General features: G+C 34.5%; 1 protein-coding gene across 1 annotated transcript in view; it reads right to left on the bottom strand.

Moving 5' to 3' along the window:
* LOC127835792 (uncharacterized) overlaps positions 1-4,103 on the bottom strand; it is a 343,344-nt gene extending 339,241 nt beyond the window's left edge. The window contains exons 1-3 of the mRNA XM_052362227.1: positions 3,451-4,103; positions 2,621-2,779; positions 1,715-1,979 (exon numbers count right to left, since the gene is read on the bottom strand). Of these exons, the coding sequence (XP_052218187.1) occupies positions 1,715-1,979; positions 2,621-2,779; positions 3,451-4,026 (1,000 nt within the window). The 5' untranslated portion in view covers positions 4,027-4,103. The remainder of the gene's footprint in view (positions 1-1,714; positions 1,980-2,620; positions 2,780-3,450) is intronic.
* Between the last annotated feature and the right edge of the window lie 14,388 nt (positions 4,104-18,491).

Genomic DNA, 18,491 nt, shown 5'->3' with positions numbered 1-18,491 from the left:
AAGAACGGACAAACGATGATCATAAAAGCTCACCGTGATACGTTTGTGCTCACTTTAATGACGCACTGGTAAAAACATGTACGAGTATGTGTATGTGTCATATATGTTTGTATGGCGCACTTCTTCGGTTAAATGTATATAGGTATCTTATAAAGAACAAAGTTCAGAGGCGCATTTTTGTGCAAACAGTCAATCATCGTATGGATGTAGACAAACATTAAAACACACACAGTTAAAATGTCAGTCGGCAATCATACATACATACTAGCGTTAACACTGAGATTTAATTGGTCTCATTTCGGTTCCATCGTTTATTTTATATTTAATGTACTTTTAGGAATCATTATTTAATGCCGTTCATTTTATTGTTATTGCAAAATACTAAATTTAAATAAATAAATCAAACTTATGTTTAAAAAAGAATGTTCAAAAGTGGGCGATTTTTCAAAAAGAATATTCAAAGTTATTTCAAGATCCATACATATACGTTTGCAAGTTCAAAAGCATATCTGTCAGAATATTAGCGTGTATGTAGTCTATTTACAGCTGTTGTGTGTAAATACATGTTTTACCTACATGTAGCTGTATGGCATACGGTTGACCGTTATTCACGGTTAAATTGTGGTTAAGTATTCGAACATATTTTTTTCACGAAGCTACAAACGTCAATCGTAGTTTTTTTTCATTCGTCGACCAGTAAAATTAACAACGTATCACTTAAATTTCAAACACGTGTGTGATGCTTTAATTCGGAAATAAACGGACACGCTATGCTAATCCGTCAACAGATGCTATGTTCTATTATGTTGTAAAAACCTATGTCAAATGATTACAAAGTTGTCCCTCAATACAGGTATTCAATAACAATACTATTGATGAAGTGAACAGTGCTTTACCTTGTTGATATCAATAGCTTAATAATATGTCATTGAATTTAATCATGTCGAAAGAACTCTCCTCGGGGTGCAATTATTACTATAACGTTTAACTGCATATGATATAAATATTTTTTTTTTACGTTTCGGCTCATAAAACGATCACCAAAAACAACCGACTTGAATGTCTTAATCGGTGTTAGAATTAGTCCGAAGTATTTTCTGATTTTGCTCGATAGAATTATTGGAACGTTTAAATTGTTACATCTCTAAAAACGTTTTTTGTCTGTAATTAAATCAACTTTACAAGTTATTGATCCTTATCCTTGTTCAATTCTGTCGATCTGTGTGTCTATATACTCCTGTGTCACGACTCTGGAATACGCTAACAAACATTAAGAAATGAAATTGCGTTGTGTGCTGTCCTTCGAGCTTTAACTTTTTACATGAACAGAACATATCATGGAATGCATAATGGAAACAATGGGTAAATGCAGTTTGAATTTTTTTTCTAGTAAGGCTAAATGCGCGATACTTTTCAATTCCAATCTAATACACGAGTCTTATACGCATAACTGAATTTTCAACAGACAACACTATAGTATATACGAATGTTTTTATGTTTGCCTATAGCGTTCATAATCGCAAAATAGTTTTCAATCCTCAAACTATGAGCAAACATACTAACAATTCTTTAAATAGTTTGTTATCAAACAAGCGATTAACTAACTATGCAAACTGAGATTTAGTAAAAGGTTTCAAAAACGTGATTAATTATCCGAAATATGCATTCGGAGTTATTAATAGAGAACTTACAGCGAACACAAAATAAGAAATACCTTTACTAGATTGCTCATAGGTCGATTCCAAAGTCTTGATGGCATGTTCATCTATATCAGTTGTACATTTGGCGGTATGGTCATCAAGTTTCTGTTTACACATGTCTATGTGTGAATTTAGATCCGTTTTACACTGTTCATGGTACACCTGCATCTCATCCAGAGATTTATCAGCTATGTTTTGAACTTTCTGAAGTGTATCTTGAGCAGCCTTTAGTACATGAATCATTTTCTCTGTGGTTATCTTTAAGGTGTCCTTTTGCAGCTGTATTGGATAAGATGTGTTTAAAATGTGAAAACATCAACAACATTTTAAGAATTTAGCAAGTATTACATAAAACCAGTATGTACAACTGTATGAAGAAGTAGTGTCATTGTAATTAGTGTCATATATTGTCTTCATTTTACATCAGTTATATATAGGTAGTTTAAAATGCCTGATAAGTATTATCATTTTAACTTAGGTTATATATGTCATATCAACGATCTTATAAAATACACATCACCGTGGACAATGATATCAGGAGCAGAAAATGTAAGAGTTTACTTTGACAAGCTGGAAAAATTGGCACGATTTCGAGAAGTTATGCGGAAATTTCACCATTATATGGTTATAGTTTATTTTAATATGTTAAATGATTCCATCCTGCACTCTTCATATTTTGGACATTGGTATATTTTCAAATACGTATAATTAAAAATGTAAACAAAAACGCGCTTTCGATTTTTACTGTTTATGTTACGGTGATAAATTATAGCGATAAATGAACAGTTTTAGGTATTTAATGCAAATCCTTTGTGCTTAAATATTTTATTGCTGAATATAATTTCAGTTCGACCATAATGTTCTTTATAATTCGAATACCAACGGGCACAACACACTGGCTTGAAAATGAACGCTAATACCTCTGCTAATTTTTTCACAGCCTCCAGAGCATTGACGTCATGTGCAAGACTCGTTTGGTCACTAAGCAGGTTAGTCAGTGTTGTGAAGACGTCCTGGAGATCTGGGTCTGTGACTTTACACTGGGACGAGTGACGGACAGTTCTACCAATATCTCGCGCCTATTAAGACACGAAACATGTGTACTTTATATAAGTATTGACTGACGTAGTTGTGCCAGTGTCTACATTTAGTAAACGAGTATTTGAAAAGTTTTATGTACTAATTTGAAACATACATACATTTTAAATATGCACGTAAAATAAATGTCAATAAATCAGCCCTGAATTTATTGACAAGGAAATTAACCGGTAAAATAGTCATAATTTAAGCGTTTATCAATACAAATCTTATCTAATACTCAGTCGACGAACAGAAATCACAAAAATTGCAAATGTGCTTTGTGCTTTCTTCACTCATGTGCTTTGACAATAGAAAGATATTCTGACAGAAATGTAGCATTTATGTTGTTTTTTTATGATTGTGAAGTTTGATGGTAACACTTGCAATAATTGAATTAATTTTATTGCATTTAGACTCTGTAGAATACATAAGCTGAATAAAAAGGTGTCTGCTAAGAACCCAGTTATAGCTTAATTGATTTCCTTTACTTTACTGTTGATGTAACGATTTTGGCATTGAATATTTATATTTTAAACAAATACCCTTGATTTCAGTCACCATAACACATAACCAACTGGACTCGATAGGAAGGCGGGTTATTCAAATTAAATATATTCCTAATCGCAGGCAAATTTATGAAATACATTGAAAATCATAATTGTTAACTTACCATAGTCAGTAGACACGGAGGACTGTGTTTTCCGGTAGAAATTGGAAAAGAAAACTTGTTGTCGAAGTGTTTGCAGTTCATCATAAAACTGATGATTCCGTTGAAGTCTGTATCTTGGACTGAACACTTTCCAGTATATCCGTCTGGAGGCAAATACGCTTTGGCTATTTGCCATGGATTTGTTGTCCATTGTTCCGCCATTGTATTTTTCCATGACGGTTTGTTAAACGTATGATGCTTTACAATTTCGTCATGAACTTTATTACACACATTAGCAGGACACTTTCGTGGTTGTTTTGCCGCGTTATTATGCATAGATGTGCATGTACTCTGTGGTCCTCGTTTATTGCATACGCCTTGTGTTGGGCATTTCAGCAAGTTTGCAGTAGTACAGCCTATACAGGTGGCTTGCGATTGAATACTTGACCATACATTGTTGTATATATTGGTGTGTACAGTTTTAGCCTCGTTCTCCACGAACTGCTCTAAACCAGACTTAGCAATTTCAATGGCCAGCCACGCCTTCAGCCAGTTCGTTCTTTCTGTCTCAGTAAACACAGCGGATAGACTCGCCATATTGTTTTATCAGCCACATCCCAATATTCAATAACATATGTGTTTTCGGAGCCAAGAGTTTTCTAAAAAGGTACCTGTGAAACATAAATAAGTTGAAAACAAGCATGCATTAAAGTAGACTTCGAATATTTTTCCATATTGAACAGAGGTTAAAATTGACTGATTGTAAAAACTGTTTTGTCATTAAGTATTCCCCAACCTTAAAGCAAAAATTATTACATGAGATTTGGGCAATCAGAGTTTAAGAAATTCTGAATGAAATCTGACAAAAATATTTAAGTAACCTATTGTGCTTACTAAATGTTTTATTGCGTTAGTCATTTTTTTATCGAAACTTTGATGTCACAATGCAATTATAATTCTATCAAAAGGGCAAAAGGCGAACTTAAGTTCTGAAGATTCCTTACGGCTTTAAGAAGCTTTTCTAATGTTTGTAATATGAATGTTGCTTCTGACCTTGCGTTTTACTCTGAATCATTTATTATCTTTGCTAAGATGCCATTTAAACAAAATAAATGTCCCACCGCCTGGTGGCCATGTGTTTCAAAAGAACAAATTAACCCATGAACTCAGCCAAAATATAATTAAAAAATATATATCTCATCAAGTTTGATTAAAAATGGAAACATTAGAGCCATAAAGATCCTGAAGTGCTTTCCTTGACCTCAAATATTAAGTGACAATAAGTTCACACCCATGCTATGACTGCACTTAAAGGGGCCTTTTCACAGATTTTGGCATATTTTGAAGTTTGTCATAAATGTAAACATTGGATCTTAAAAGCTCCAGTAAAAAATCAAGTATAAAATTAAAAAAAGGAAATAAAGTAGCCGGTACCAGGGCTCGAACCAGTGACCCTCGGAGTCCTGGAGTTAGTCTGAAGTAAAAACGCATAAGCCCTCTCGGCTATTCCGCCAGGTATACACATGCAAAGTATTTTATATCTTATATAAGCAATCTTCGTTGTTTCGTTAATTTAAACGACAACAACATAACTCTCCACATTATTCAATCGTTTCGCGTTGCAACGCTTTATAATTTTTAGGTTTTCAAATCGTCAAAAGATACATATAATGGCTATATAGGTCTATGGTTAATGTTCAGTAATACTGTTTCCTCACAAATATCATAACTAAATCGAAAATTTGCGAATCTGAAACATCTTTTTTTAATTTTGTCAATTTACCAAACCGTGAAAAGATCCTTTTAAGCCAGCTACGAACAAAGTTTAAGTGTAATTCTTAAATATAAAAATGTGAAACTCCAGTTGCTGAAGCAGTTTTGCATTCTTATTATATAAAATTCGTTGGTCCTTTATATAAGGCAAGTGACCAATTGCCTAAACAGTACAAAACAGCACAATATAAAACAACATAAACACATATAGGAATCAAGCTTGGGTCACCGCCTTGGAACGGTCAATGCAAAGCATTGGGGGTTTAAACCGGTTTTAGACCGCTCAACCTAACACTTGACCCAGCAATATTCATGATACATATAAGTGTAAATAAAATTTAACCTCATTGCATTGTAACTCAAATTAAACAAATATTAAAGGGAATTAAAACAAATTCAATTTATTTACAATTTAATTGCTTGATTGTAGGAAAGAGACCAGAGCAACAGAGTTACAACGTTTTGGGGAACGATGAAATAAAACTACGGACGAGTGTCAACTACATCCCTTCTTTTTAGAAAAAAGATTCAAGAATATACATTATAAAGTCAATATTTCAGATCATCATCGCGCATATACAGGAAGAAGCAGCAATAATGGTTGTAAAGGATCCATATTACATAGCTTGGTTGTTTATGTGACTGCTAAAAAATAAAAAAATAAATCAATCAATCAAACAAGAAACACCCGTTAGAGAGAAAATGTTAATACAATTTTACGCTTTAAACCCGATGACCTATGCATGTAGACTAAAACAGTGACAGTGTGTCGTATGAAGCAATATAGAAGCGATGATGTCAAAAATGCAATGTAGCCGAGAACAGTGAAAGAGTATCTAATGACGTATTGAGAAGCGATGACACGATGAGGCCAAAAAAAATCCAGGTGCAGTACTGTAAAATAAAGATAAAAATATTAAAGGGGCGGTACTGTAAAATCGCAATACCAATAAAACCAGCTTAGGAATATTTAAGAATCAAACATATACAATGATAAATCCAATAATAATTCCAAACTTTTAAGAGAATAAAAAAATAGTAAATCTAAAACCAACAAGCAAGTGTTTTTAAGTACTTTAACATCATATCCTTTTGATAAAAATGAGTTTATTAAAACGATGGGTGGGAAATTTCATTAGTTAGGTGACATGTTAATGAAACATTACAATTTGAAATTAAATCACCATACTTTGAGTGAAATTTAGCGAATTTACTTCCTAGGTTATGATAAAAAAAACTTGTTTAAACAATTTCTTCGTAAATGTACGATTACGATCATTTAAATCTTTAATACATGAACATGCTCTGGCATAACTTACCAGCTGCGAAATGTAAATACCATAGGGATACCTTTAGGGATGTTACGATCTATAAACGGAAAATTCACAATTTCAAAGTTGAAGTCGTCCCGTTTGGTGTATAAACCTGTCTTAATCATATTATTATTAATAGTAAGATGTAAGTCTTAATACGCAGCATCTGTATTGGATTGACACGATCTATTTAACACTATTTCGTTCGGGTAGATTTTGTGGATATATATTGATCAAAGAATGGATTATCTAAATTAAGTATAACATGAATGTACCTACTTGTAAGGTTAAAACGTTGAATCAAATCTAGTTGTTTAGTTTTAGATAATTCTAACATAAACACGCTTTCATAACAATATAAAAATAGATCAGCTATAAGTGGGGTACAATTAGTACCCATAGGTATGCCGAAAGTATAATTCAATATATTGAGCGAATATTATTTTGCTTATTATTTTATAACAACCATTGATCAGAACTCAACCTGCCCGAAATGCAACTCCTAGCTAGGTCTCACAGTAGGCCTGACAAACGTGTAGCATTAACATTTTGAGTAATGGCTTTTACTGCTACGGGCCTGTATTTATAACACATACTTGATATGCAAATACAAGCGTTTTTAGTTTTCTTTCTCTCACTAAATTCTAAATTGGGAAAAGAGCCGGTAACAGTTAAACATGTAAACAAATGTAAAAGATAACAATTGCTTTGCTGGTAAGACCTTTCAAAGTTTCGTATGTGTGTCAGTATATTAGGTCTTTTCGTAATTAAGAAGTTGTCTCCCATTCGAGAAGGTATCACGAGTATATCGTGTAAAACGCGGTCCGTCTAACATGCGAATATGACTCATATCCGCGGATTGACCGAAAAGTGCGGATATGGACGAATACAGGCAATATCGACACTTTGTCTGCAATGTGTAATACAAAAATCACAATATGGGTTAAATATGTTAGTATTGTCTCAAAATATAACAATGTAATAGACATTATCATTTTTCCAACTCTTATTTCATATCCGCGAACATGACGAAGTGCCAGAAGATTGTTTTAGGGCTACACACCACAAACAATATAACCATGCCGACACCACATATGTTTTGTTGTATAAGTTCACATAATGTTTATATAATATACTGAATGTATTGTTATTCTTGATGTCGTCTCAAAACTTTAGTATTTAGATATACAATATGCTTTAGAAAATATTTAAATATTTTTGGGCCGATTATCGCCAGACCACAAGTAATTAATGATGTTACTTTTCCCTGGTTATATTTTTATTTGATATAAAAATGTTTATATACTGAATGTTATGAATGCGGTAAATATTGTCTGAAATGTTACTGTTTCAAGTGGCATTTTTCATTGAAAATAAATGATGATTTTAAATGCGCGAATATGATAAATCGACGAATGTGGTTTATCCAATAAAGTATCTATATTTGTAGTGCTATAATAACTTTATGCAAGGTAAAAATATCATATATTTGATTGTTACTATTTATTTTATGCTTTCCGGTGGTTTATTGAGAAATATAAGTGAATGGAAACTGATAATTTCAATGTATCAAACAGTGAAAATTAACAGTGAAAAATATCGATAATTTTCACTTTTTACTGTGAAATGACGACATTTTTTTTACGAAATGACGTCATTATCCCACCGAAAATCTTTAGTTAAACTCTTAAATAATATGGTCCGATTTTTGTAATTCCGTCTTGACAGAGTTGTCGTTCGTGCGGGTAGGTATAACTACTTCCGGTGTTAAGGAAAACAATGGGAAAATGCTACTGGTCAATCGTCAAATGCCTTAATTGTAGCGGTATAATAGGTACATTTTCAACAAAAGTAACATTACATAAATTGCCTAAAGACTCATTACAAGAAAAGCTTGGATGACAGCTATTAGCCGGAACACTTGGTTTCCAACGGCGTATACTCAATATAAAGAAGTGAAACTCCAGCTGCTGGAGCAGTATTGAATTCTCATTAAAAACAATTAGTTGGTCCTTTATTTAAGGCAAGTGACCGATTGCCCAAACAATACAAAACAGCACAATACAGCACAATACAAACCAACATAAACACAAAATATGAATAAAGCTGGGGTCACCGCCTTGGAACGGTCAATGCAAAGTATTGGGGTTTTAAACCGGTTAAAGAGCGCTCAACCTCACACTTGGCCCAACAATATTCATAATACATCTAAGTGTAAATAAAATTTAACGTCATAGCATTGTAACTCAAATCAAACAATAATTAAAGGAAATTAAACCGCATTCAATTTAATTACAATTTACAATGGTATTGAGTCTGTTCCGACCACTTTCGAGACGGACTCGGTCCAAACTCTGTTGAACGAAACAAAATTCCTACTGAAAATTTTCCTCAGCGCAAAGTAGTAACAAAACATGAAAGAAAGCAGTGTATATTAAGACAGCCACTTCCGGAAAATATCTCTGTCACCTCTGCCCTACATTTCCATTCGTAAGTACCAGACAGGTAGCATGTTTTGTAGTCATAATCCAAATTGTCCACATCATGTTCATATAACCATTATAGTTGCACTGTTATTGAAAAGCAATGCATGTCCCGCTAAAATATTATATTTTTCGTTAATATTATGTTTTATAAGTGAATGTAACAGCTGTGATATTAATCTTAAACACATAGGCTTCGTATTTTAACTTTTCGGGAAATAGGATATGAACTGTTGAAATATTAAGAAAAATCTAAAAAATTTGCGGGACATGCATTACTTTTCAATAACAGCGCTAATATAATGGTTATAATCATTTAAATGTAGGACTACGATATCCTTTGTTCATTTGAATAAATACAATAACGTGCATATTTTTACGTACCAATAAACTATAATATAAAGTAACAAACAAATATAAGATATTTTACCTTGCATACTTTATACATATTGTGTATTATTCATTGAACATTGAAATGAACATTGCAGAAAAAGTGTCGATATTGCTTATATTCGTCCATATCCGCACTTTTCGGTCATACCCGCGGATATGAGTCATATACGCATTTAGACGGACCGCTTTTTACTCGGGATACTCGTGATACCTTCCCGAATGGGAGACAACTTCTTAATTACGAAAATCCCGAATTGCACGCATCAATGACACACATTCTGCATAGTAAGTATTTCGCACTCGACACACACAGCGATAGTTTCCGTGTCAATCACTGAAATCACCAAATTGTGTAGCTTTTGTTGTGAATGACAGCTGGTTAAGCTGATTCCCACTCACTCAATAAGTATAACCAGTGGCCACCGACCACAGTTATTTCCCTTGGCAATTAACAATACATGATGTTCAAAACTATTAGTAGATTGTTGGATGAATCCAAAATTAAAATAATTCGTGTTATTAATGCTTATTGAAAATACTTTGATTAATGGTTTACATGATTTGGAAACTGAATATCTTCAAATAATGAAAATTGAACAGACAATTGAATGTGGAATGATACCGTTTTAAGGTACGTTATTTATGTAGAGAATAAACGACGAAGAGCAAATATACGTTACAGGTGAATACATTGATTAAACACTATAGCCTTTTGTCTTTAAGACTTCAAACATATAATGTGTATTAAAGAAATAGCAGACAGAGATTGTCAGTCATGTAAGCCCAGTTGTCAATAAGTGCTATTGTTAATACGTCTTTTTTAATGTGCTGTCAGGCATGTATCTTTGAAAGTGTAGTCTCAAATACCTGCTATCAAAAAGTGGTGAACTAATGTAAATAAGAATAGGCTACCACATTGTATTGATATGAGTGTTGTTTTCGTATTACACGGCCCTGTGACCTTAACCTCAGACTGGTTCACTTCTTTATTTCCTAATAAGTTGCCAGAAACATAACTTCGATGATATTATGTCAAATAGTAGTTTAGAACAAATAATTTCACTTTATTAACTCAGTTTTCCTGGTCCATTTCTTCAGACATTTTACGTTTTCTCTCAGGTACCCATGTATCACTAATCTGACTATTCACTGTGTGCTGATTATTATTTTCACTACTGCATCCACATACAACTCTGCTTCATTTATAGTGTCAATGCAACGGTCCGTCTAAAATGCGTATATGACTCATATCCGCAGATATGAACGAAAAGTGCGAATATGAAGGAATATAGGCAATATTTATGCGTGTTTTGCAGTTTTTTTTATCAACAAATCACTGTTGAATTAAAAATCCACAATATATGATAAATCTGTTAAGACTGCCTCAAAATAGAGCAATTTTATAAAAGCGGTGTTCCGACAGGTCGTTCATTTTCGCGGATATGAATTTTGAGTTACTGAAATTAAAATGCCAATGAAAAACGCTTTTAAATTCATTCGATGGTAACATTGCTTACACATGAGCGACGTGTATTTTTGTCACAGAACGATTTTCATATAACAAAAATAAAGGAAAATACATTCAAAAAGCAGTTGTCTATTCATATCCGCACCTTTTAGTCATATCCGCGGATATCAGTCATATACGCAGTTAAGTCGTATTGCCAGTTTAGCCTTGGCAATCCCCAACACAACCACTCGCCATGATAATGTACGTAAATCACAATAAATAAATAACACTAAACGTGCGTTATAACGCTAGAATAATAATGTGCAATTACACCGGATTAACTGATTTATACTACACCAGCGATTATATCAGTTGACCTCAATCTAAAACAGTTTGTTCCTTTATTATACGCATACGCGAAATTATGTTACCCATATCCGAAACCGATGCGACCTCGTTCACTTGATCCACCCTCAATGTTTTTTTTTCTAGACAAATATGCAATTTTCCTACTAATAACAGAATGTCTGCATCAACTTAGCTCAGCTTCAACACTGTGCAACACTCATTTCTATTTTTTTCTGCAATATATTTCTTCCCGCTTCAGCTACGTGTCGCTTACAGGTTACACGCAACGCTCCCTATGATAGTCTGATGCAAATTTCCAATAAGTCTGATTTACTTACAAACATTGGAACACTGTAGCCAATCTAACCTTTATCGGGACCTTTAAGATAATCGTCTAAAGTAATTGGTAGTAATTAATGTAAGCAAAGTTTGTATTGTATAGTTTGCATTACAAACTATACCTCAAGTTAAGAATTATGTCTGAATGTTTCAATAAAGTAAACACATTAACATTGTTGCAACAAATTATAGATACTAGTAAACCTAGTTAAAAACAAACAAACAAACATAAATAGGTTTTTATTTCTTTACAGAAACTATTTAAATAAGATATTGATCAAACATTGTCATAGTTTACCTTTATTGTTGTTAACATCCTCGTAAAATAACATTTGATTTACAGCATTGGCACGAGAAGCGGGTGCATCCAACGCTTGCATAGTGAGGTAACCGACACGGGCATGGACACCGCTTGAAATCACTTATAAGATCACATATTTGCATAGTACGAGCGCAAATGACGTAACACGTGACAGTGCATCAAATAAGTGCGAGAAGGAACCCTGACGGCGAGATATCGAAAGATTTTGGTGAGGTTTCTTCATCCGTGCTCGAAGACAGCACGCGACGTCTGAACTGACGGATAATACCACTGATGCGCAAACTGCCGATGATGATGACGAGTACCTTACATTCAATAGCACAGATATGGATTATCAGGAACGGAATACAACGACAAGAAGTACTAACCTATATAAGCCATTTTTGATGGCACGTGCTTTATAAATTGGCGCGTTCACGTCTATATTGATTTGTCTTACGTATTAAGACATCTATCAAAAATAAACAATATAATATATATTTGACATTGGTTGACGTCAGTCTAAGCATGTTCAATGTGTTTGAAAATGAAAGCAAACGAGACGCCGTTTGTTTGTTACCATCGATAGATCCACGTATTGTGTCAAGGTATGTACACCAGATGTCGATTCTATTGAAGCAATCCCGATTATATGAGTCATATTTTAAGAAAACGGGACTAAATGCATGTGCGTAAAGTGTCATTCCAGATTGGCCTGTGAAGTCCGCACAGGCTGAATAGGGACGACACTGTCCGCTTTTATAGTATTTTTCGTTTAAAGGAAGTCGCATTTACAGAACAATCCAGTTAAGGCGGAAAGTGCCGTTCCTGATTAGCCTGTGCAGTCCTAATCTGGAACGACACTTTACGCATATGCATTAAGCCCAGTTTTCTGAGAACGCGACTCATATATGCATTCAAAGGGACGCCGACGCGACTGGAAAGCAGTTCTATGTAAACTAACGGAACTTCCTGTGCCTTTTGAAGTAAATACGTGCGTCCTGTAATAAGAGATCAAATTATCATACAAAATCATGCAAGAACTGTGTGTTCTTCAATTATTCGTTTTGTGGTTTTTCAATTTGACGTTGTCCAAAGTGTCGTTAAATTCGATTTTTTCACCCCACAAATTAGTATACAGATATAACACTACACTACTGTAATAGTTACGTGTATTCTGTTGAGTTTCAGTCGTCTGACTCGCGATGAGGGAATGCTGCCCTGGGATTTAAATTAATAGATACCTAACTCGCTTTAGTACGGAATCCGGATAGTACCATTTATAATCTCGCCCTTCTTTCATCAAGGGCGACACACGACGCACGAAGCGATGCTCAATATAAAAAAAACTAGAATGCGACAGTCGCCCTTTTATATGCGATAGCTCGCCCTTTGAACACGACCGTCGCCCTTTATGAACGCGACCGTTGTCCTTATATATGCGAGATATCGCCTTTAAAAGGGTGACTGTCGCGTTCTAAAAGGGCGAGATATTGCATATAAAAGGGCGACGGTCGCGTTCATAAAGGGCGACGGTCGAGTTCGTAAAGTGAGACGTCGCGTTCAAAGGGCAGGATATCGCATATAAAAGGGCGACTGTCGCATCTAATTTATAAAAAAAACGCAACAGTCGACAGCCGATATTATTACAGCGATATTTGAACAGTACAAATATCGCGTGTCGACGCGACTGTCGCGAAAAATATCGACTATCGCTTCGTGCGTCGTGTGTCGCGGTCTTAATTCTTTCATCAAGGGCGACACACTAAGCACGATATTTTGCGCGACAGTCGCGACGACGCACGATATTTTGAGCGACAGTCGCGGCAACGCACGATATTTTTCGCGATAGTCTCCGCGACGAATGATATTTTGTGCGACAGTCGCGACGACAAACGATATATTAACCACGATATATCGCCTTTTGGGCTTCCTACACAATGGTGATATTTCGTGTTAAATATATCGTGCGTCGCCGCGACTGGCCCGCAAAATATCGTGCGTCGCCGCGACTGTCGCACAAAATATCGTGCGTCGCCGCTACTGTCGCGCAAAATATCGTGTGTCGTATGTCGCACTTGATGACAGAAGGGCGAGATGACAGATGGCACTATCCGGATTCCGAACTTTGGCGCCACAAGATCGACGTTGGACTAAAACAAGCTCACACGAAACGGACTGATGTTTATAACCTTGTACGTCACGACAACCGATTCTGTCGGCGGAGAGCGACAAATGTCGGAATGCACAACAAAAAACAGCCTAGTGTACTACATGGAAAGGCAGTTGCGCAATCACTCAATAGTTCAAGTGGAGAATTCGTAGTGGCGCAATCACTCAATATTTCAAGTGGAAAATTCGTAGTGGCGCAATCACTAAATATTTCAAGTGGAGAATGAATATGTGTACGGCTTGGATGTGCGGACAAACACTTATCTCGAGCGAATATTACTTTTAATTATTCGTACTTTAATGTTATTTATGAACATATGGTTATACTTACTTGAATATATAAGTATAAATAGGTTGATTGCGAAACAATAAGAATGAAACCTAATTTTGTATCTTCTATTCCTTTATTCTTTTTTTTTTTGCTGCTAGCTGCTACATCATCATTAGACCATCCTTTAAAAATCTTTTGTTTGAGATAATCCGAATAATTTCAAATAGGTGGGTCGGTAGGCTGGTGATTTCTTCTCAAAGTCTCTTTTATACGTAAGTCTTTTGTTTATGCTAATTAATGATAATATAAAGCGTTGCAACGCGAAACGGTTGAATAATTTGGAGAGTTCAGTTGCTTTCATTATACATGTATGTTGTGACAATACGAGGATTGCTTATATAAAGTATAAAAAAAACACTCATTGTATGCGAATGCATGGTCGAGTGGTTAAAGTGTTAGACTGTTACTCCAGCAGAAATCAATATATATAAGCAACATAACCTAAACATTACTTGCTGCTCCCAAAACCAAACCACAGGTGACCGATTCAGGGCCATATTGCATCTTTTTCCAGCAAATCGGTTCTTTGGTTGTGTCGTTATCATACCACCATATGATCTGAATACTGAGTTAATATTTATTGTTGAGTCATTTTTATAATATGAATCCTACATGACAGGCATTGCAATGATATGAAACGTAACGATTAAAGCAACTTCAATATAGCAAGGGTTTGTCACACTATCATTGTTTTAGCACTATATCTCGATAATTATTTGACCTAAGATCATGCCTATTGTTATAGTGGTTACGTTCGATATAGGGTATATGCTTATTAATTTTGCGGTTACCAGATCAAAGATTTAGGTCAAGGTCAAAATGTAGTGTAACAGGATATTTGTGTTGGCTCTGTTCTTTGTGAAAGATTTGTCCTACAATCCTGCATGTTGGTATAATGTTTACAAAACAGGAAACAAAGACGCAGATGGATTTGGAGGTCACCAAGTAAAAGGAAGGGTCCCATAATAATCCAACACCCAGCTATTGAACCTCCGGTCGCTGGGAGTTGAAAATGATAACGACTTTTTCCATATAAACTCGCCGCATGGAATCAAGGTGTTACTTTAATCGTAAACATGAGCCCCATCAGTGTGTGATGGTTTATATAAACACAACACAAACATATCATACATATGTTCCTTTTAGGCAAAGGTAAATCTTGAACGCAATAGTTATATTAATCCAAATTTTAAACACAATAACTTTTCTACAAATGCTACGTCGAGATATTCCGATTATGAACAAATTGAAAATATGTCAGTTTATTCAACCAACTTATTAAACCAAAAGAAAAACTGCAATAATTTATTGAATGCGATGTTTGTGTGTGTGAAACTATATGGGTGGATAGAAGAGGGTAAACTTCAACGATTAAACGAAGGGTTAAAGCGATATTTTGATATCTATGTAGAGGAGATGGTATTATTGTTGTTGCTAAAGTTTCTAACACGCAGTATAATTAAAACAGCGAGGTCTTAAATGTAGAATATATTCATTAAGGCCATTACTTACCCAATGTGACATTATTCCGTTGCATGCATACACTGTTTAGACAGAAAGGCAATTATTATAAAGTTATTGAAATGGAAAGATTGTCGGCATGAGAACGATATTGACTATCACACACATAAACAATTTTAATTTTCTGTATATACATTATGAGAAATGTCTGTCAAGAAAAAGGTCGGACCGTGTGCATTTTACATGTTTTTAACGTTGTGAACACAAATCATTCTGTTCCATGAAAGTCCTAAAAATATTCACAAATATTTGTTATTTTAAGTCAAATTAATGTTTATGAAGGATTTAAGTGAATGAACAGTGAGTAAATCCCAAAGTGATTTCACAAACACGTATTGTGTTTAATGTTTAATTTCAACAACCATCTGTTTATAAAGTCCCGGTGGTTATACCCTATACATTTCAAGCTTGTAATATTGTTTTGATATGAACTTTTTTTGTTTAAGTATATAGCTCCGACTATACAAGCTTATATGAACGTGTTGTTCTTTTCTACCAGTCGAACTATACACTTGACCACATGCTGACCTATCTTATCTTCGGGACGTATTTCCCTGAACAACAAGTATCTACATGAAAATGATTAATGCTGTGATACTCTATCCATGGTCCAAATTCATATATTATACAATACAACACTTACTTGAACGATCGTGAACCCATTTTGCAATAAATGTAAAACAAACAATCAATCTCTTTACACCATGAACATCAACATCTTGATCAAACCCTACTGATGAATAATGTATGTTCACCCTCTTGAGTTAGTATTGATAAAACTTGCTCGATTAAACAAACACTTTGCGTTGAATTCCCAATTCAGCGTTAGCGTGATACGACTTCTCATTGGAATACATAGCATTTGAATACATAGAGATCGAATAAAAATGTGCCAAACAAGGATAGAAAAATGAAATGTTAATTCGAAGGGTAATTATACGATTGATTCGGTTGTAGAAAGAATTAAAGTTTACACTTAGCGGGTTCGAATTTACATGTACATTCTATATTAGGTCATAAGCTGTTCATATCAGGTTAATACGATGTCACGGAAATACACAAGACAATAGTATACATTGTAGAGAAAAACAAACTTGTCTGTTGTTAAGACGTTTACGCTGGTGAATGAATTGAACTCGGTAAGATAATTTCGTATTTCTTACTGACCCCGAATAGTGTGTGGTGCACGATAGTCAATAGTAAGTACTAATACTTTCATTTGAGACGTTGAATGACATTATTAACTTCGACACACACATACACATGTTTAATCCTGAAATTCCAGTCTATGACGTCAGGAGGGATGATCCGAGAGCTAAACGCATACGTCGCCTTCATCGCAATCTGTTACTACCCTTTGGAGTGGACTTAACCAGTAATGGCAGTGTTCCACAGTCTAGAGAAAGCCACCAACAGAGTGAACTGGTTGACATACCACGGTATGTAATTCCGCAGCGGAGAGCCGGAAGTACAGTTTCCCAGAACGACGAAAACTCGTGTGTTGACGAAGTTCCAGTTTTACGCCGTTCCGCTAGGAAACGAAATCCGCCTAAATGGAGAACATCCAGAGATTTCGTGTATTGAGACAGTGAACTTTGTGCAATATGACAAACTGTATTAAGTAAACGTTGACCGTTAGTGAAAATGGAGAGTGCGTGTGTGTTTTTTTTATGCTGTGATATATAGTAATTGAATATCGTTAATATGTATCACGTGTAATTGTGTTTTTTTAGTATAAATATGCATGCCTCTAATAATGTGAATATTGCTTCATGTCAGCTTGTAATATTCAAAATGTGGTGAATTTTTTAAAATATATAGATGGTTCACTATATATGCGTTTGTTATTTAGTAGTCCGTATAAAGCCGGTTCTGACATGCTCTAAGTTAAAAGTTTGAGCATATTTGCTTAAAATATAAGAACCCTATTGACTTATTATTTTCTCTATGTGTTGATATTAATTTAAATGTCGGGACTGTCATAGGGTGATTATAATGTCATAGGTTGATTAAATCGATGTTATATTTCAAAGCCACTATCTTTAAGTAGGCATAGTCAATTGTTATTAGAATTGTAGTTATAGTAATAGTAGTGTTTAACCGCTATTGTTATACTTCATGCTAACACCGTTTATGCGCACGAGCACTTGATTGATAATCCTTTTCGCGCCACTGTCCAAAAGCGTAGCGACGGTCAGATAGCTAGACGCCATTTGAATGTGCCGATTAAGCAGTTGTTTATAAATACATCTGCAGGTATTTCATGTTATTATTATTATTATTATTATTATTATTATTATTATTATTATTATTATTATATTATTATTATTATTATTATTATTATTATTATTATTATTATGTTCATTATTATTATTATTATATTGAAATAATATTGTGTTGTTAAACATGTCGATGCGTTTGCTTTGTTTGCATTGTTATATGTTTGCTATATTGAAATGATTTATCATCTATTCTTTAACATAAATCCATTTATCTTCATATTATAATTAAATGCTATTGTTGCAGATTAATTCATATTTATTTGTCTGCAGGGGAAAATAAACTTAGAAACATCAACCGTTGTTGGTATTAATCTCCACCCACTACGGCTGGCGAGGCCGGCAACAATGGCGCCCAA

Source organism: Dreissena polymorpha, chromosome 6 (genome assembly GCF_020536995.1).
Source record: "Dreissena polymorpha isolate Duluth1 chromosome 6, UMN_Dpol_1.0, whole genome shotgun sequence".
In the NCBI taxonomy this organism is placed as follows: Eukaryota; Metazoa; Mollusca; class Bivalvia; order Myida; family Dreissenidae; genus Dreissena; species Dreissena polymorpha.
The sequence above is the reverse complement of the archived record's forward strand: the minus strand, read 5'-3'. Positions and strand labels throughout refer to the sequence as shown.